Raw genomic sequence first — 20397 nt, 5'->3', positions numbered from 1 at the left:
AAAAAAAATGCGAAGTAGTAAGCACGCACTTATTCATAAAACAAAGTAATAAGTAGAATCTGTAGAGGAAAATATTAACTTATCACTTGATAAAATCATCTCAATATTATCTTTTAGCATATCTATTGAATAAATTGTTAGGAAGTTTGTTACTTCGTACTTACTTACTGTAATCTTTTTTTTTTTTTTTTTTTTTTGGTGTTTCTGTAATCTTCTACTAATGTACATAATACTTTTTCCGTTTCACAATGATATTCTTACTTTGATCAAATTTATCTCACAAAAAGATTCTAAATGGGAACATCATTATTGTGGAACGGAGGGAGTATCTCTTAGCTAGGCAGTTATATTACTTATTGTTAGCTATTGTATATTTGTATGTACAAGTATATTCTTAGCAATCTCCATGTATTATTATAATTATATAAAGCTATGTAATTCTATTAATCAATATAACATTTTTCAACTTCACAAAATCAAGTAACATAGTACTCGTACTTGTTTATAACAAGAATTAGCCAAGTAACATAGTACTTGTATTTACATTAGACTAGGATGTAAATGTAACATATAAACATTAATAATGTTTAAAAATAAAATTTATACTTCGTATATATTTATCAAATTATAAATTATAAGCAGGAATAGGGATTTGAACCTGAAATCTAATGTAAATACACGATTTATTGATTCATAATGATCATAAACATAAAACATGTAATTGCAAAAAGAACAACTTAAGGTCAATCAACAAGACCTTGCAATTCCTTGATGAATTTGTCAATGTAACCACTCATAAACTTTGGATCCCCTAATTTTTGCCTCCATAATACATGGTTTTTCTTGATTAACCCACAAATTTCACTACCCTCATCCGTCACACATTTAATTGCGTTGCAAAAACTCTCTTTTGAAACCCATGATCCATCCTCTCCTTTATCAACTTCCACAGCCACTTTCAATTCCTCAACCATTATCTTAGTGTTTAATACTTGATCTTCAAGTTGTGGTATTAATACTATCTGATTTTCACTCATCAAAGACTCCCACATACTCCCGAACCCACAATGACTCACAAAGCACCCGACCGACGGGTGATTTAGTATTAGTCGTTGTTGCACCCATTCTCCCGTGACCACCCCTCGCTCCTTGGTCCTCTCGGCGAATCCCTCTGGGAACGCTTCCTCCACGGTAATACAACCTGTGGGGGGCTTTACGGCTACTAAAAAGGGTAAATTTGTCATTTCAAACCCGAGGAGGAGTTCTTGGAATTGTACCACCTCGAGGACAAATTGACTTCCGAAGGAGCAGTATACCACTGAGTTGGGGCGAAATTGGTTGAGCCATTTCGCCCAATGACCCTCCAATTCTCCCTCTATCTCGAGCTCCGGGAGGACCGGACCCGAGAAGAGGATAGGCTTGTTATCATACTGGCTAGATAAGTAATCACAATACTTCCCTTCGGTCTCTTGGCAAGTACGGACAGCAATGACGTGACTACGTTTTACTGCGGTGGTGACGCGATCATACAAAGTGAGCCCCTGACCCAAAGGCATGTACAAGCCTAGCAACCTCCTCGGCTCTAAGACAACCTTAGATGAAGGGTAACGATGAGGTACATTGACAACACAATCGTCTTCCTCAACCACGGCCTTGTCCTTGGGTGGGTCCCTAGACGGGACCATACCAAAGGCCAAGGCCGCAGTGGAAACCACAAAATAGGCCACATACTTGGTCCCGGGAGATACAACCTCCGGGACCCAATGTGCCATGTCATAAAAGACAAGGTTGGGTTGTAGGGTAGAGACAATTGACTCAAACTGAGGACGAGTGAGGTCAAAAGCGGTGGCGAGGTGGTTGTGGAGGGGGAAGGGGACATCAGAGGCGGTTTCGGTCCCTGGAGGAAGGGGATCAACATGAGGAATTGTGATTGTGTGTAAGGTTAAAAGGGATGAATAATAGTGGTTTAAGGATTGTAATTGAAGTTTAGCCTTGTTAGGGAGCAAGAGAGTGACTTTGTGGCCTTTTTCAGTAAGTTTGTTTGCTAAGTGAAAATATGGAGTTATATGTCCCATGGCTATCCATGGATACATCAATATATTTAGCTGTTTTTCCTCCATCTAATTAATTGTTTTTTTTCTTTGGAGTTTGCAAACTATGGGGTATATCTTTTAATATGAAGACTATGTAGTATATTTATTTATACGAAAAGATTACTTAACATTTACTCCCTCCGTCCCCAAAAGTTCGACCTTTTTGGCCTAATTTTAGTCCCAAAATGTTCATCCCATTTCCATTTTAATACCCTCTAATTTGCAATAATATTTGTGCAAAATTAGCTTCCCCATGCAAATTTTGCTTTTTCTATATACTTTTATTACTTTCTCTCTCTACTTTTTTGCAATTCCAATGTAAATTTCCCTTTTCAATTTACTTTTCTTAGCTTCCCCATACATTCTTATACTTCCAATAACTTTCTTAATACCCGCGAAATTAACCTAAAAGGGTCGTTCTTTCGAGGACGGAGAGAGTAAGAACTGAGTGACTGTTTTTGGTGTGAATTTTGAAATTCCTATCTAAATTTAATTAATTATTAATTAAAGTAATAGCTTGTACATTTTTCTAGAAGTGGCAGTTGCACTGTCATATTTGAAGGCCCAGCTTGCATGTGTTGTTTGGAAAAACAAAATATTTGAACATTACAGAGTATAATTCAGTTTAATTGTAAAAAAAATAACTATATGTAACAATGCCTTGGCAAGTTGGCAATATAATGTTCATATATAGGAGTTACAGTCTTATGGGGTTTGATTAGTTTATAATTTTCTATGATTCTAGCATGACATACGTGATTTTGTTTATAAATTTCCGTTATCATTATGTAAACGTGGACACCTTTACAATGTATAAATGAATCTCCTTAAACTAGGAACAATCACAAGGAACTTGCAATGAATGGTAAGAATCATGATATAGTGGCTAATCCTTAGCTGTCAATCTATGTCCTTAGCTGTTAAGTTTTTCCCCATTGTTCTTAGGTCATGTTCATTTCACCTTAATAAAAAATAATTTCAATTCAGTAAAAATAAGTTTAGCTCAGTAAAAATATTTTCATTGTCGTAAAAATTAGTAAGTTAAAAGAAAAAATATAATAGACAATCAGTAAAATTAATTTCAATTCAGTAAAAATCATTTAAGCTCAGTAAAAATAAATTCAGTTTAGCAAAAATAACTTCAATTCAGCAAAAATAAGGTGAAGTGAATAGGGCCATAATTTGCTAAATATCTTAAGTTTGAGGGTGGACATTTGGACAAATATTACCATGGGAATTGACTTTAAATTTTTTTACAAAATTACATCAAACGGTCCAAAAGGATCATAGAAAACTGGAAAAGCATAAAATTTGTCCAAATTGATATTTCCTACATGACTAATAATTAAAGCTTGAAATTATTTTCGCTGAACTAAAATTATTTTCGCTGACTGAAATTGATTTTACTGAACTTAAATTAAGTTTACTGAACAGAAATTATTTTTACTGATTCTCTATCATAAATCTTTTTTAAAGTTATTGATTTTTATTGAACTGAAATTATTTTTATTGAACTGGATTTATTTTTGTTGTACTAAACTTATTTTACTGAACTGAAATTATTTTTTCTGAATTAAAATTATTTTTTTAAGGTGAAGTGAACAGGGTCTAATATGATACATTTGATTTAAGCTTAATTTATAGTGATATAATACCCTCTTTTAAATTATGATATATTAGATGAACCCCGTGCGATGCACAGTTTGTTTGTATTTTCTTACAACTTATATTTTTTCCTATGTTTGTGATAAAATTTGTTACTTTTTTTATTCGTTGTACATAATATATCATATTATCATTTAATATTTTTATTTTATTTATTTTAAAATAAATTAAAATTTTGTCTCATTCGTTATATATTTAGATGAAATTCCTAATATCAAAAGATAATATTTTATATTTATTAATTTAAATTTTAAAATTTCATTTGCCAATTTTATTTGTTAACGTAGAACTTAATCTTTAAGATGAATAAATGATAAATGATGAACATTTTTTTTTGCTACAAAAAGAGAAAGGATATATTTTTAATTTCAATGATTATTTTTATTTTTTGTATTTAATTTAAAAAAAAATTGAGAGAAAACTTTTAATTAAACGTGATTTCATTTTTTTATTAGTATATTGTTATAAAATATATTATTATAATCACTTGTCATATTTTCATTAGTTTTTTATCTAATCCAATTTTTATAAAATATCAATTGAACGTGAATTTCATTTTTTAAAAAGTTTAATAGTATTTTTTTTATATATACGAAATAAAATAAATTGTTCTTTTCTCTTAGATAAAATCTCCAATTTAAAAGATAGTATTTTATTTTTATAATATATTTAAATTTTTAATTTTAATCTTACGTGGTGCTTTAAAATAATAATTCTACATGGCATAATCCTATACGTAACGCTCTAAAAATACTAATCCTACATGGCGCTCTAATAATTTTTTAAAAATCAAAATTCTAGGTGGCTTTCTAAAATCATAGGAAAAAAACTCCCCTTTATATAATTTAACGTGATTTCATATTTTTTAGTATATTTTTATTAATATTTTATTATAATCACTTGTCATATTTTCATTAGTTTTTTTATCTAATCCAATTTTTTTTAAATATCAATTGAACGTGAATTTCATTTTTTTTAAGTTTAATAGTATTTTTTTATATATACGAAATAAAATAATTTTTTTCTTTTCTCTTAGATAAAATTTCCAATTTAAAAAGATAGTATTTTATTTTTATAATAAATTTAAATTTTTAATTTTAATCTTACGTGGCTCTTAAAAATAGAAATCCTACGTAGCATAATCCTATAAGTAACGCTCTAAAAATACTAATCCTACATAGAACTCTAATAATTTATTAAAAATAAAAATCCTAGGTGGCTCTCTGAGATCTTGGCTCTCTAAACTCCCCTTTATATATATACTAGTTTTGTGCCCGGACGATGCCCAGAATATACTTTTTAGCTTGAATGTTAAATATGATCCTATAATTTCTTTTAATAATGCATTATATTTAGACATACGATATCATATCGTTTACTTATACAATAGTGTACTTTTTATAGTTTTGTTTGTAAATAGATATCTGTGTTATGGTTGACTTGAAATTATTTTTACTAAATTTAAATTATTTTTACTAAAGTGAAAGTATTTTTACCAAATTAAAATTATTTTTACTAATTAAAAATTATTTTTTTACTAATTCTCTATTATTTTTTAAAATAAATTAAATTATAATAAACGGATCTAAAGAACTTTTCAAAATGAATTTTATGATGGAAATAGAATTGAGTTATAGGATAATATTAAAAGTTATGATTAATTTTGTATATAAGAAATATTAGAAGCATATAGACAATAAAACTCTTTACAATATTTTTATCTTATAAAATCTATCTAAAATTCGCTTACTTAGCATCATATGTGTCACAATAATACCTATTTGTCGCCTACGTGGCGCGACACTTGGCGAAAAACTGAAATGCCAAGTGTCGATATCTCGTAGTCTGACTGCGAGATCGGCTTTATTTATTAGTCATATAATACGTTAGATTTTGTACGTCATAATGTAATTATTTTTCAAATAGCATATTACTTACAAATTCATTATAACCATCATTTTTTTTTTGAAACAAAACAATTCATTAATAAAAAGTCATACAACATCTACAAATGAAATCTAAATTAACAAATACATAAAATTGAATCAAATAAGAGTTTCCTTTATAACCATCATTCATCTCCACCTACCAATTGAAACTTTAAGATTACATATAGTTTTCTTGCTTTTTTTTTTCTTTGTTTTTTTTTTAGGAAAAAAAAATCCGATAAATGATGCATTAATTCTCATGTTCATCTTTTTTTCGTGATTTATAGAAAAGGAAAAAAAAAAAATCAAACTCTTCAAAATGATTAATTGAGTAATTACATGAGATTATCATTAAAAAAAACAATTAAATACAGTACATATTTACATGAACTTGATTAACCTTGGAGGTGATTTCTGATTCTAGCCACTTCTTGTCCATCAATCATAAAAGCCTTTTCCAACACTCTATCTGGCATAGGTGGCTTTGACGTAAATGTAGCAGTTGGAACTACTTGGGTTCCTGGGTTTTCACTACTAAGCCCAGAAATTGCCAATGCTGGGCTTTTCGAGTCCACATTATAAAGGAAATGGATCAACCCCTTTGGAAAAACAAATGACTCACCGGGCCTCAATCGTTGTGTATACATCGTATTAGATGTATCGACAAAGCCCACTAAGATATCGCCTTTGAGGCAAGTGGTGACCTCCGAGGCCCGTGGATGAGCATGGGGTGGTACAAGCCCGTCAGGGGCAATATCGACTCGAGCCATGGATAGGCCTTGAGTGCGGTGACCCGGAAGATTCTGGTTGGTGGTGAGGATGACACTAAACCCAAAGGCGTTCTTGCTCGTGTTACCGGGTTTTGATAAGGCCGAAGTTGCAAAGTGTGTTGGGCTAGCAAGTTCCGGATTCAAGCATGGTTGCCCATTCATGAAAGAGCACGGTTGGGCCGTTGTGTCTGCAATGCAATAATCTTGAAGTGGTTGTGGGTCAGCTTGGGTCAGGCCCAATAACGAGGAAATTATTAAAAAGAGGTTAAGCATGATATTGGAATTCATGGTTATCAAATAAAATGAATAAAATTTGAAAAAGGGTGTTATTTTGTTGAAGGTTCATAGAACATCATACTACGGGCTACTATTTATAAGAAACCTAAATTTAGGAGAGAGAAAGTTATGTGATGTTTTAACAAAAAATAAATGGATAATTGAGTAGCTTAAGAGGCAATGATAAAGAGAAGGAACTTGGAAGGCAAAACATAGATGAAAGGGAAGTTTTTTATATTCAAGTCATAGTCATGGGACAAGTATATGTACATAGTACTCGTGGAATAGTGCTATGTGATGTTATGTTGTAGTTATTATATGATACCTACGAGGCTATAATAATAATAATAATAATAATAATTATTATTATTATTATTATTATTATTATTATTTTAATAAAAATAATTATTGTATATATTATTTTATGATGCTCGAAAATATTGTAATATTTCCTACAATAATATTGTTTTTAAGATAAATCTATTGTTATTAAGATGAGTTCAACTATTATAAAACTTATTTTTTTAATGTATTTCTAGCACCTTTAAATGTGACAATAATTTTATGAAAAGTGCTTAAAATAAATAAAGGATCAGAGTTGTTGGAGTACTCTTTTTAGTTTAGTGTGTTCCCTAACTTCACTTATTATGACGTTTTAAGAAAATACTACGTAAGTTTATAGTTGGTTACCAAATGTTATTTTAACGTAATTTTTAATAGTGAAAGGTGTAAAAATAAAAATATATTAACCATATCCTATTTTAGAAATAGAAATACTAAATTACCATAAAGAAATGTGAACAAACAAAATTGAGATAGAGGAAAACTAATATGTTATGTTTATTGACTTATGGAAATCAAAACCTCTTTTTTTTGTGCAAAGTAGAGGTGTGCACATGTCGTTTCGTGTAAGTCCACATTTTGTGCCAGTTTGTTTCATTGCATAAGCGTATTGTGGGTGAGCAAAGACCCAGGGTACTCGGTATCGGACCCGGAACTGGTCTCACCGGTTTCGGGACCGGGTCCAAAAATTCGGACCCGGTTGGAACCGGTTTTTCAAAACCGGGTCCTAGAAATTTGGACCCGGTACCCGGTGGGTACCCAGTTGTTTAATATGTTTAATTTTTTTCTTTTCTTTTTTTTTAAAAAAAATTTCTTAATTTCTTAAGTTATTTCCCTCTAACCCTCTTCTGCCACTCTCTTTCTCTCTCCTCCCTTTTCTCTTCCTCCAGATCTATCACATTGTTGTTAACCTCTTCCGTCGCCAATTTCTCTCTCCTATCCTCACCGTCAAACTACTTCACCATCTCCTCCACGCCATCAATCTGATTTCTCCATAGAAGAGGCTTATGTTGAAGATGAATCACGCTTTCCTCTCGATTTCCCTATTTTATGTATCTTCTCTAACTCTTTATATAGTCGATTAATTTTTTAATTTTGATTAACAAGAGTAGTCAGATTCTAGGGTTTATGTTTTCGAATTGAAATCATCATGAAACAATTGATTTGTTGTAATTGCTAGGAATTTTCGAATCAAGGTAAGTTGTTCTAATCCTGTAGTTTCGAACTAGGATGTTTAATTATTTGGGATTGTTTCTATCATAATCTAAATAATTTCATTAGTTTTTGTTTTCCTTGAATTTAGAAGTGCTTTGGATGCTAAATCTGAGAGAATTGTGCAGGAAGCATTAGATAGAATAATGACTAACATTTTTAAGGAAGGTAATGCTGCAATTTGATTGTTATACACTAACGTTTTCGATAGACTAATCCCTCTAATATTTTGCAAGTAAGGCCAATGAGGGTGGTGGTGGATTGGTGGGTGTTGGTAGTGGACTGGTGGTAGTGTTTAATTTATTAAACATCCCCACTTTCTTTTTCTTATTCTTAATAATATCTTTAATCTAAGATGAAGATTGAAGATCTAGGTACCCGGTCTTGTAACTGGGAACCGATTCCGGGACCAGTTCCGAAATTTCTAGACCCGCTTCAACCGATTCCGGGACCGGGTCCAAGATCTGGATACCCGGTACAACCGGTTCCGGGACCGGGTCCTGTGAACTCAACCGGGTACCAGGTTCTGCTCACCCCTACTTAGAACGAGCCAATAAATAGGTGTATCGTCGTGGCAGCCTTGTACAAATGTTTAATTAATGAACCAAGCTCATCAATCACGACCTGACCCATATGTCACGCAAGCGGTCCCTTTAATAATTTTGATAACGATTTTCATGCACACCAGCGCAAATCTTTAATAAACAAAGTTCAATCACGACCCGACCCATGTTACAGTCAAAGATATGCACACCAACATGTGGATTGACCCAGCGTGCTCATGTCAAATTTTGATAATGATGTTCATTCACGACCCATGATCCATTGACATGCCTCTTGTGTTGTATCAGTCTTGTGACGAGCTCATGTTGTATTCGCCAAACCTATGCTCAACTCTTGTACAAAGTTAGATTACACATTGTCATTGCTTTATGCCTCTATATATATATTAAACTATGAGGCCAAAAAAAAAAGTTTATTCACTTCGAGACAAATATTAGACTAGACAAATTAAAACTAAATATTGCTAACATTTTTTGGCGAATAGGATAAAAATAAGAGAGAGATTCTTTCATAAAATAAAGGAAAATTAAAGAGAGATTACATGAGTAGTAGGGAGAGAACTAGTTTGAAATGTATTTCTCATAAAAGTCATAATATTATTGTTCAATCTTGAATTATAAAGTGAGTTGTTAAGAGCCGGGGAATGTATTATATTCACTTGATTTTCAACTACATAAGTTATTTTATATATATAAAAAAATGAAATATAATATTATTTTTCCAAAATCAAACTTGTCTTAATGTTTTACTATATTTTAACTTATTTTAATTATGAAGTGCATGTACTTGATAAACCTTAATTTTCTAATGGTATGGATAATAAGATGGCTTAGCTAGATCAATATTTAAAGTATCAACTTATATATTCTTGATCAATCTGTGGGTAGAGAGAGTCACATTGAGCAGTGATATAGACAAAATTTTACTTAACTCTTAGGTATTATAATTAAATTAATAATTGTATATTACATTGATAACTTAATTTACCATTTGATGAGGAAATAAAGAAAATCAATTTTATTTTTTCATCAAATATTATTACTAGCATTGTCTTAGGGTTTTTACTTTTTTTTTTTTTTTTTTTTTTTAATTTTCATTTTTCCTCAAGATTTTTGTTTATAAGTTTATGGTCGATTATTACCTGTCTCTATACACTCTCTATCTTTAATTTCTTCAAAAATTAATTAATTACCTTTTTTTGAGTTAAAGACAACACTTTAAATAGTTGTTATTTATTTTCTTACTATATCACGTCAATTATTCTCTGTTTTGAGTTTTTCCCTTTCTTTTATCTCTACCGCGCTTAAATTTCTTATAAGAATCTCTTAATTTTTATTACATTTACTTTTTTCTTGTTAGAGAAAAATTCATGCCAAATTGGTTTGTGAGAAAATTGAACTTCATCTCTTCAATTTCCTCTTCTACTTTCTCACACTTCAAACCATGGTTTCTTAAATATCTCCTTTCATAAAGGGGTGATTATCTTTCTTTTTTTCCAATTCCCAATCCATAATTGTCAAAATCCATCCTTTTTTCAATAGATTTACTTAGAGGTGTCCATCATGCGGGTTGTGCGGGTTGGGGTTTCATGACACACGACATGATCCATGTAGAGTAGGGTGGGTCGGGTCAGAGATATTGGACACACTAGGGTTGGGTTCGTGGGTTAGATGGGTCGTGGGTGGGTCGAGCTGGGTTCGTGGGTTAGACGGGTCGTGGGTGGGTCGAGCTGGGCTTGTGGTTTAGACGGGTCGTGGGTGGGTCGAGCTGGGTTCGTGGGTTAGGTGGGTTGGAGGGTGGGTCAAGATGGGTTTGTGAGTTGGGTGGGTTAGGGTCGAGTGGGCCAAATGACTAAGTGGGTTGTGTGGGTCAAATATCCAAGTATGTTTTTTTAATAGTTTTGAACTTTTATTTTGAAATAATATATTGCACATATTTATTTTTAAGGTTGTTTAATTCTTACAAAATTAACAATTTGATGGCTTGCTCTAATTAAGATGCCTACGGAATCTTATGTCATAAAATAAGGAATCAAAGCCAACGTAATTCTTATAATTCTAAAAGATTTTCCAAACCTTCAGCTTTGACATCGAGGTCAAGAATAGCAGCGATTCCATAAATAATTGGGAATTCACTAAATTAAGTATGCCACTTACATTTCATGCTATCAAGAACGGGATGAAGTCCATCAATTTTCATATGTTCTCCGATGGTGTGAACAATTTTAACACACACCAATATGACTAAAAGAATGTTAGGCTCATAGATGTAAGAGAAAATATGAGTTGCATTATCAAAAGCATTTAAAACATCACGAACAAAAGAGGCATTAGTCCAATGACTTTTGGTTATTAACTCACTAGGATAAACACGAGTCTCATTGTAAAGTTGGGTCAAAACATCACGATACTTTATAGGATCATTCAACAAATTGAAAGTAGAATTATATTCCAACGGGTAGGGGTATCAATAGATCATTGTCTTTTCTTAAGACCTCTCTCTTTACTCATTACCATGTACTTCCATCTAACTGAGGAAGTAATCCTATTTCATTTTATAATAGTTTGATCTAATTGAGTTTAGCAATGGTTGCAACTCACCGAGACCCTCTTGAACAGACAAATTCAAAATATGTGCACAACATCTAACGTGTAAGAGATTACCACCCAACAACAAATTCAACATAGAGTCATTTTTCAAATAGTCAATACACATTGTGATTGCAGTTATATTATCAAGAGACAAAGAAAAAACTTTACCATTCAAGTGAAAATCTCTTAAACAATCCATAATACGAATTTTGATGTTAAAACCGGTATGCCTTTCTTCCATAGCTTGAAAATAAAGTATACGTTTTTTAATAAACAAATCATCATCCACCAAATGAGCAGTAATGCAAAGAAAAGATTCACCAAACACAAGAAGTCCATGTATCACTTGTAAAACTAACACGACCATGTGGGCCATGCAGGTTGGGCGTGCAAGGTGGGTTGGGTCGTGCGAGCTGGGTCGGGTTGGGTGGGTTCATTGGCTAGGTGTATCGAATTAAATGGGTCAAAACGGGTTGTGCGACTTGGACAGAATCAAACGGGTTAAAACGAGATGGGTTAAAATGGGTTGTGTTGAAAATTTAATTAAGACCCACGACACAACCCGGGCTGTACCTGGTTGAAACCGGGTCGAACACACGTGACCCACCAGCCGTGCGGGTCAGGGTGGGCTGGGTCCAACTCGGCCCACTAGCCACCTCTAGATTTACTCCACATTTAACTAAGATACTATTCAGTATTACTTCTAGCTCCAACTCTATAATGTAAAACAATCTCTCCTTTTCATAAAGTTTTTGTGTCCTCTAAAATATCCAAAAAAAAGAAATAAAATAACAATGTTATTTTTCCTACGTTATCATTCAAGTTGTATATATCATAACCAATAATGAAATAAATCACGGTCAAAATCGTGCCACAAAATAAGACGACACAACCAAAAGCAAACCCATAAACCATCTTCCTTCTCTAACCCTAATCCTAATTATAATCCTAAGTACTTTATGAGCAAACTTTATAATCAATAATTATTATAGCAAGTCCTCCATAATTACTCAAGAAATAAATGCAAAAAATTCAAAAAAAAAAAAATCAAGACCTATCACGTGCAAACCGTTCTTATGCATCTTCCCACCACCCTCATCATTCACACAGTATCCCACTCTCTCTCCTCTCCCTTATTCTTCGAAAGTGGGCCTTTTTCTTAATCTTAATCTAAAGCTAAAAAATGCTTCATTTCTCTCGTTGTCAATAACTTCATTTACCAGAATTACTTAGTTGTCTTCTTTCTCATGATTTTCTCCTAATTTCTTCCAAGTTATCTGTCATTTTTATTTGCCAACTTTGGTGGGTTCCAACTTCCCACTAATTACTCTTTCATTTTTGTTTTTTCTAATTTTAATTTGTAAATTTAACTGTTTTATTAATTTTAATGGAGTATATTACACCCTTTTCAATATATACTAATATGTTTATCAAATTTTGCTTAATTTTTGTAATTTGGTTGATGGGATTTGTTGAATTTGATCTGGGTTTCTTCCCATGTGATGATTACATGTGGGGTTTGGTTTACAGCTTAGTAACTTCTGGAAGTAGTGAACTGCCAAAAAGAGCAGAATTATTATAATTTACAGTACTTTACTGAAAAATATATATAAAAATAGAAAATGTAAGTTTTATTTTTCAGAAAGGTTTAAATCATTACACAAGAAAGAAACATTATCACATGGGGTATGGCCTTAGATTTGATCTTCTTCTTATTCTAAATTATTCTACTGTGTTTTTTTTTTTAATTTTTTTTTTTATATAAGTATATAATTATTTTTGTCTTCATATGAGTGATCTTGTTGATTCACAATAATAATTGGAGTGTTAGTCATACTTCTAGTCTAGCAATATTGGTTGCTTAATCTTTCCAATTGGGTTTTTTTTTTTTTTGTAGGTTATAATTTGATAAGATCTTGCAAAAATCTATGGGTGAATCATTAGTTGAGGCTCCAAAAGTTGATGCCAAGGTAACTCCATTAATTCCTTTCCTCTTTATATGGTAACCCCTTTTTGTGTTTTTATGTAACTTTTATGATTTCTTTTTTCTTTGATATTATTTGGATTTTGTCTATCTTTTAGGATTCTGAATTAATATATGGTTTTGGTATCAATGTTGATTGCTTATGATAATTATAATTAATTCATAATATGTTGGTTTGCTGAATTGGGGAAGTGGTAATTTATTAGCATTTTGTTTGATGTTGTTAATGATTTTGTTTATTAGTGGTTTCAGTAAAGAGAAGTTTTGTTGTTTGCGTGTTTGTTAATACAGATGGGTGAGTCTTTTGCACTCCCATGTCTTCAAGAATCAGTGTCATTTGGTAGATTTGAGCATGATTCTCTTTGTTGGGAGAGATGGTCTACTTTCCCAACAAACAAATACTTGGAGGAAGTTGAGAAGTGTTCTACACCTGGATCGGTTGCGCAAAAGAAGGCGTATTTCGAGGCTCATTATAAGAGGATTGCTGCTCGGAAAGCTGAGTTATTGGATCAGGAAAGGAAGAGAGAGGAAGAGGAATATGCGAATTTGGGAGATCGCATTCCAGTGGGTTCGATGTGTAACACCAGTGAGGAAGAGTTTGATGCGGAGAAATCAAGTACTCAGAACTCTGTTGATGGAACTGAGGTGCTAGGTGAAGTTGGTGAATTCACTGATGAAGTGAGTGTTAAGCATATTGATATTGTAGACTATGGTGCTGATATCATAATTGAAGAAGATGGAGTTGCAGATCTCACTAGTGAGGTGAGTGATTATAGTGATGAAGTGAGTGGTCGTGTTGATGTAGATGAATTAAATGAAGAGGCAGATATCATGGTTGAACAGAGGGAGCACATTGATGAACTGAGTGACCATTTTGATTTCATTGATGAAGTGACAGATATCATGGTTGAACAGAGTGAGCATATTGATGAACTCAATGACGAGGCTGGTGTGGCCGAAGAAAAGAAGGATATACAGCCTGAGCATTTTGAGGAGGTAATTAATGGTGCTAATATGATCAAAGAAAATAAGGATATACAGCCAGAGGATACTGATGGGACTGGTGTGGCTAATGAAAAGAGGGATTTATTGCCGGAGCTTATTATTGACTCTAATAGTGGCACTAACTTGATCAAAGAAAACAAAGATATACAGACCCAGCTAGTGGATGTGAATGAAGATTCATGTCTTAAAGTGGAAATCCCTCCTATAGAGAAACCAGATGAACCTGTTTTGGTGAAAGAAGATACTGCTTCAGCACGAGTGTGGCATGATAAGGAGGTATTGCCTCAAGAAAAGGTTGAAGAACGAAAAGTTGCAGAGAAAGGAACTAAAAACCCAGTAAAATTGGTTGATCCAATGAAAACGAAGAAGGTATTGTTCTTATCCTAGTCTATTTTATCTTCTTTTTGTGATTGTTAGAAATTTAACAGCTTTTCATGTTCCTTGAATTTTATGTTTGACAACTTTGGTGAAGAAGACAACTGATACCCCCAATTCTAATAAAAAACCAGCATCACCAATCCCTGCAACTTTAGTGAAGAAGAAAACTGATAAAACAAGTTCTAATAAAAAATCAGCATCGCCAATCCCCGCAACTTTGGTGAAGAAGACAACTGATACAACAAATTCTAAGAAAAAACCTGCATCTCCAATCCCGAAAAAACCTGCTGCATCAATGCCAAAGTCACCAATGATGTCTACTCCTAAGTCATTGAAGCCTGAGTTGACAAAAACTGCTAAGTCTACCACACGGCCATCAGTTCAGAAGGAAAATGGTTGCACTCCACTGACAAGCAAGAAAGCAACTAGACCTGAAAGTAAGAGAGTACTACCTACATCCTTGCACATGTCTTTCAGTTTAGGACCAGCTCATTCTGATTCAGCATCACTTACACCAATGAGAAATTCGTTGATCATGGAGAGGATGGGTGATAAAGATATTGTAAAACGAGCATTTAGGGCCTTTCGAAATGTCAATCAACTTTCAGCGTCTAGTTTAGTGAAACCGACTACACCAAATCAGGTGATTTTTTTTTTTCTTCCCTGTAATGATTACTTTTAACAAGTAATATGAATTTTTGCATTAGTTTATTTATGATGTCTATGGGTGGTGGGGGGTTACTGCACATTATATTTTACCACTGAGCTTACATTGTAAAGTTGAATCTTTGCAGTCTACAACCAAAAGGATTGAAGTGAAGGTTACTACGCCTGACAATGCTCAAAAGAAAAAGGAAGGGTAATGTCTTTATGTTTTATGCCCACCATATGACATTCTTTTATGCTTTTAAATGTTGCTAGCTATTTACTTGCCCAGTAAGTGCTGTATTGTTCAGCTTCAAGGATCTTTAAGCAGATTGTTTTTGTAATCGCAGATACTTGAGCGTAACAAACCGAGTATTAATCTTCTGACTTCTGTTTAATGGTTGATTTTTCATCACAAAGTAATGTTTTCTTCCTAATTCATGCAGGTAGATGCCAGGGTATAAGCTTCCGGTCAATCGAGGTGAGCAGGTTGTCACAGGGCGAGTGCAGGGAAACTGTCAGCACGTGACAAGGTGACCATATAATTAAGCAGATTGTTTTTGTAATCGCAGTCCAGCCGTTCAGGACAAGTCTCATACTATTAATAGTCAAAGTGGTGTATCACACAGAAGTTAATTATCATTTTGGTGCGGAGTAAATAGGTCTATCACTGAGAAAGCTAGATGTATAAAGGAGCAGTTACATAGTTATAACTAATAAGTAAGTTTAAGTCTTATGTGGCCTGAAAAACACGAGGGCAAAAAATGTACATCTGAATTATTTCAATTTCAAGATATAAATATAGGATTGTCCTTATATTCCTAATATTATGGGTCCATCAATAATGTTTTACTGTATCCTTGAATCTATAATTAAAATTGTTGTATCCACCACCCTTGTTTGGTATGATGTTGGCCAATAATATGCATTGTTATTAAGTTGTTTGTCTGTCTGTCACATCTTTGGAAGGAAAATCATGGGATTTTCTCATCTTATCTTTAATATTCCACAAAATCTTGAAATTTTGAGTGGATATTGATTAGCAATAGCTTAGTTGTTAGACTGTATACAACGTGGTATTATTATATAGTTGATGGACTGTGCTGTGGCACGTCTATGATTAGAAAATAGATCTTGAGCATTATCTAATGATTATTTTTAAATAGAAGTATGTCACACGTAAATGATAGTAATGAAAATCTTAAGACCCTTTTTGTTGGTTACATTTAAAATCTCTAATTTAAAGAGAAACTTTAATGACTACGTATTAAATAGTTATTTTATATAAGAAACTATATTGATGTAAGGTTTTATTAGATGCACTTGATGTGTGCCTTTAAAAATATATTCCATATTTCATAATTTTTTGAATATGTAGTTGAAAGCTTGAAGATAGTGCAATAAGCCAATAACCAATAAGACATATATCTATAACTAATACTAAAGTAGCAACTGTTGATGTCATCTTTTTCCAAAGCTGTACAAGTGGCGCTACCTCGTAAAAAATTTTCCCGCTCAAATGTTAAGCTCGTCTATCTATATACCTAAACTATATTAGAGTTTTTTTTTGGAGGGAATTTTACCTCCTAAATTCTTTTTTTTTTCATTTAGATTTTTGCAGAATTATTAATGTGTCTAGAAACTTTATATTTTAATTATTTATTATTATGATGGACTTTTAGATCACATTTTTCATGAGAACTCTATTTTTTTTTATACTTGAATTATTAATTATTATGGTGGACTTTTAGATCACATTTTTCATGAGACTTCTATATTTAATTTCAATTACCTTTACTAAAAATCGAGCATGGCTCGGGTATTATCTAGTAAAATACTAGGTTAAAATCCCGTGCAATATACGGTTGTTAAATATTTTTGACAATAATATTACAAATTTTTATATAAAGTATATAAAAGATATTGAGAAACATTTCATTTAGGTATATATGAATTATGATTGTCAATAAATAAATAAATAAATAAATAAATAAATAAATAAAAGCAAAAAAGGCAGGAAATTTTTTCACAAGGTTATATAAAGTATCATAAAAGGATTTGCTTTTACTATAGGTTAATAGATAACTACTTAGAGAGGAAGAGAGTATATATCAAGTGATTTTTGTAAAGGATATCATTCACGAATCATGATTATGCCCAGGACATTCGAGGTCAAATGAATACTAACTATAAGCACAAATCTAATATATATAAATAAAGTAGGCATTTTTGGAGAGCATTCGGAGCGCCACGTAAGAAATATATTTATTTCGACCAATAAGAAGAAAGATTTGTATTTTATTTTTGAGTTAAAAAATTATGTCGTCACCCAGATAAAAGTAACGAATTAGATTTGATATATCTAAAATTTTAATGCCACGTAGATTATAATCCAAGAATTAAATTATTTTAATGAAAAAAAATAAAGTAAAAATATAGGAAAAGATAAATTTATTAATTCAATACTACGAGTATAAGAAATCCAAAAAAAAAATATACTAAGAAATATTTAAATGATAAACGCTTATAATAAAGTTTAATACCTATCATTATAAGATAAATTTTGATAGTATTTATGATAAGAAATACAAATTGTTCGTTAATTATAATTAAATTAAAATTTGTGATACCTACCATTATAAATTGACACATCATACGACACAAACAAAATTTCGTATCAATAAAAAACCCCATCAAGCAAATTTTGTGTTAGTAATTTTGTGTTAATTTTTGGTCATCAATGTCCGGGTAAGTTTTAGCTTAATTTTTAAAATTCTATGTTTAAATTAGAATTTCTAATTATTACTTACATTGTATTAATTTGGGATACTCAACGATTATATGTTTATGTTTTATTTACTAAATGTTTTTTTATGTGTAGATCTAACACATCATACGACACAAATAAAATTATGTATCAATACAAAACCCCATCAAGCGAATTTTGTGTTAGTTTTAGGTCATCAATGTCCGGGTAATTTTTAAAATCTTATAGTTAAATTTATATTTGTAATTATTAGTTACATTGTATTTATATAGGATACTTAACGATTATTTGTTTATGTAATGGCATACGGTTATATGTTATGTATTTAATATATAGATGGCTTTGGTTATTTTTGGAGATGATGAAAAAATTCCAATGCATAGATTTGATTTTATATCGCAACAATTTTTCATTTATTGGTAAATACATTGATTTATTTTATATAAATGTAAAGATTTAATTTATATCAATTTAAGTTTGGCTAACATTTCATGGTTCAATTTATCCATTGATGTAGTGTGGATGAGGTTGGTGATTCTATTGAAATAAAAGATATAGTAAAAAATGATTTAGGATTTAAATTATTAAAAATTTATCATTTCACATTAAAGATTTTTATAACGGAAAATATATCATATTTATAATTTATTTATATTTAATAAATTCATTATAAATTATAGTAAAAAATAAATAAATATTAAACTTTTGTAATTTTATCTGAATTTATTAAATACAATAAATCAAATAATTAAAAATTTTAGATGAAAAAACCGTGCATCGCACGGGCTTCCATCTAGTTCAAAGTATAAATAAATTCATTATTGTCATTGTTTTGGGGCAAATGACTGGTTTCATTGTCGGTTACAATTGATTAGACAAAGGTATATAGTAATAAGAAAATACCAGTTTATCAATATAATAAACAAAATTTATATATCAAATGGCAAAATTGTAAATAAATCGATAACTTTTTATTAAATATGGGTCTCATTATTGTTTATATATTTACCAAATTGCAATGCTAACTGGACATTTATGTTATTTCATTTACCATTTTGCCGTTTGATAAACAAATTTTGTTTATCAAATTGATTAATCGGGGCTTCCTCTATAGTAATTAATCCTGGGCACCGTGCCGTGCCGGGCCGCCGCGGGCCGTGCCTGGCGGGCCGCGGGCTGGTTCGTGTCGTGCCGGTCGTGCCGGCGGGCCCAGGATTTCGTGCCGTGCCGTGCCGGCCATTTTCACAGGCCAGCCCACGGCACGGCACGGCCCTCGTGCCTGGCGGGCTCGTGCCGTGCCGGCCACGTGCCGGGCTGCGGGCTGGCCCGCGCGGGCTGGTGCAGTTTCCAATTTTTTTTTTTTTTTTTTTTAATGACAACATTATTAATTAATAAGTTTATAATGTATATAAGTTATAAAATTATAATTATAAGTTTTATAAGGTAACTTATAAGTTTATAACTTATAAGTTATAAGTTATTAAGTTATGAATTTTATAATTATAAGTTGAATATTTATGTTTTATAATTTGTATATTCAATATTTATATTTATATATTTACTTTATACTATTACTTTAAAATTTAATGTTTATGATTTATTAGTAATTGGTATAATTTTTTTTTTTTTTAATATGAATTTACAAATTGTAACAAAACGGGGAAAAAAGGCAAATTGGACTTTGGATGTGAATAATGCGTACTTTATATTATTATTACTTGAGTTGAGAAAATTGTACAATGATAACAATGATAAAAATCATACAATGATGGTATTAAACAAAAATTGGAAAATGATAAAATTGATATTTTTAAAATCGTACAATATACAATAATTGTCTATTCTTCTTCTCCTTCTTCTTGCTCGTCTTCGTCTTCGTCTTCGTCTTCGCCTTCGCCTTCAAGGTCATCGGCTAGTTGCATAGATTGGGAACTAGCCGAACCCGAACCGGAAGCGGAGGTTCCTTCTTCGTTGTCGTTGTGGTCGTAAGAACGGTCTTGTGAGCGATTTTCCGCATCCAACCAATCTTTGAAACACACGCACATTTCTAGTGTTTCGGGTTTTAGACTTGTTCTTCTATCGTCTAAAACCCTTCCGGATGCGCTGAAAGCTCGTTCGGAGGCGACGGAGGAAACTTGGATAGCAAGAATGTCTCGTGCCATTGCCGCCAAAGTTGG

At 31.9% G+C, this 20397-nt stretch overlaps 3 protein-coding genes across 5 annotated transcripts; 1 reads left to right on the top strand and 2 right to left on the bottom strand.

The window, feature by feature from the left end:
- Nucleotides 1-664: 664 nt before the first annotated feature.
- Nucleotides 665-2235, bottom strand: LOC110698085 (anthocyanidin 3-O-glucoside 2'''-O-xylosyltransferase-like). Its single transcript, XM_021875488.1, has one exon. The coding sequence runs from the start codon at nt 2118-2120 to the stop codon at nt 744-746; it is 1377 nt and encodes a 458-aa protein (XP_021731180.1). The 5' UTR covers nt 2121-2235; the 3' UTR covers nt 665-743.
- A 3563-nt stretch (nt 2236-5798) lies between these two features.
- On the bottom strand, nt 5799-6826 carry LOC110698084 (germin-like protein subfamily 1 member 1). Its single transcript, XM_021875487.1, has one exon. It carries the CDS (start codon nt 6742-6744, stop codon nt 6082-6084), a length of 663 nt encoding a protein of 220 aa, XP_021731179.1. The 5' UTR covers nt 6745-6826; the 3' UTR covers nt 5799-6081.
- Nucleotides 6827-12232: 5406 nt separating this feature from the next.
- Nucleotides 12233-16391, top strand: LOC110698083 (proteoglycan 4-like). 3 transcript variants are annotated; one of them, XM_021875484.1, is made up of 6 exons: nt 12233-12743; nt 13339-13411; nt 13717-14799; nt 14903-15451; nt 15603-15667; nt 15900-16391. In XM_021875484.1, exons 2-6 carry the CDS (start codon nt 13370-13372, stop codon nt 15901-15903), a joined length of 1743 nt encoding a protein of 580 aa, XP_021731176.1. In that variant the 5' UTR covers nt 12233-12743; nt 13339-13369; the 3' UTR covers nt 15904-16391. The 3 variants fall into 3 exon arrangements, with proteins under 3 accessions (XP_021731176.1, XP_021731178.1, XP_021731177.1); XM_021875486.1 differs by having other exon boundaries at nt 12238-12743; nt 14906-15451; XM_021875485.1 differs by lacking the exon at nt 12233-12743 and adding an exon at nt 12816-13127.
- Nucleotides 16392-20397: the final 4006 nt, after the last annotated feature.

This window comes from Chenopodium quinoa, unplaced genomic scaffold (genome assembly GCF_001683475.1).
Source record: "Chenopodium quinoa cultivar QQ74 unplaced genomic scaffold, ASM168347v1, whole genome shotgun sequence".
In the NCBI taxonomy this organism is placed as follows: Eukaryota; Viridiplantae; Streptophyta; class Magnoliopsida; order Caryophyllales; family Amaranthaceae; genus Chenopodium; species Chenopodium quinoa.
This window is presented reverse-complemented; position numbering and strand designations above follow the sequence as displayed.

Coding starts and splice junctions, on each gene's coding strand:
- LOC110698085 (XM_021875488.1), bottom strand. CDS start 2,120: ATGGAGGAAAAACAGCTAAATATATTGATGTATCCATGGATAGCCATG.
- LOC110698084 (XM_021875487.1), bottom strand. CDS start 6,744: ATGAATTCCAATATCATGCTTAACCTCTTTTTAATAATTTCCTCGTTA.
- LOC110698083 (XM_021875484.1), top strand. CDS start 13,370: ATGGGTGAATCATTAGTTGAGGCTCCAAAAGTTGATGCCAAG. Junction 13,412..13,716: donor CTCCAAAAGTTGATGCCAAG/GTAACTCCATTA, acceptor TTGTTAATACAG/ATGGGTGAGTCTTTTGCACT. Junction 14,800..14,902: donor ATCCAATGAAAACGAAGAAG/GTATTGTTCTTA, acceptor ACTTTGGTGAAG/AAGACAACTGATACCCCCAA.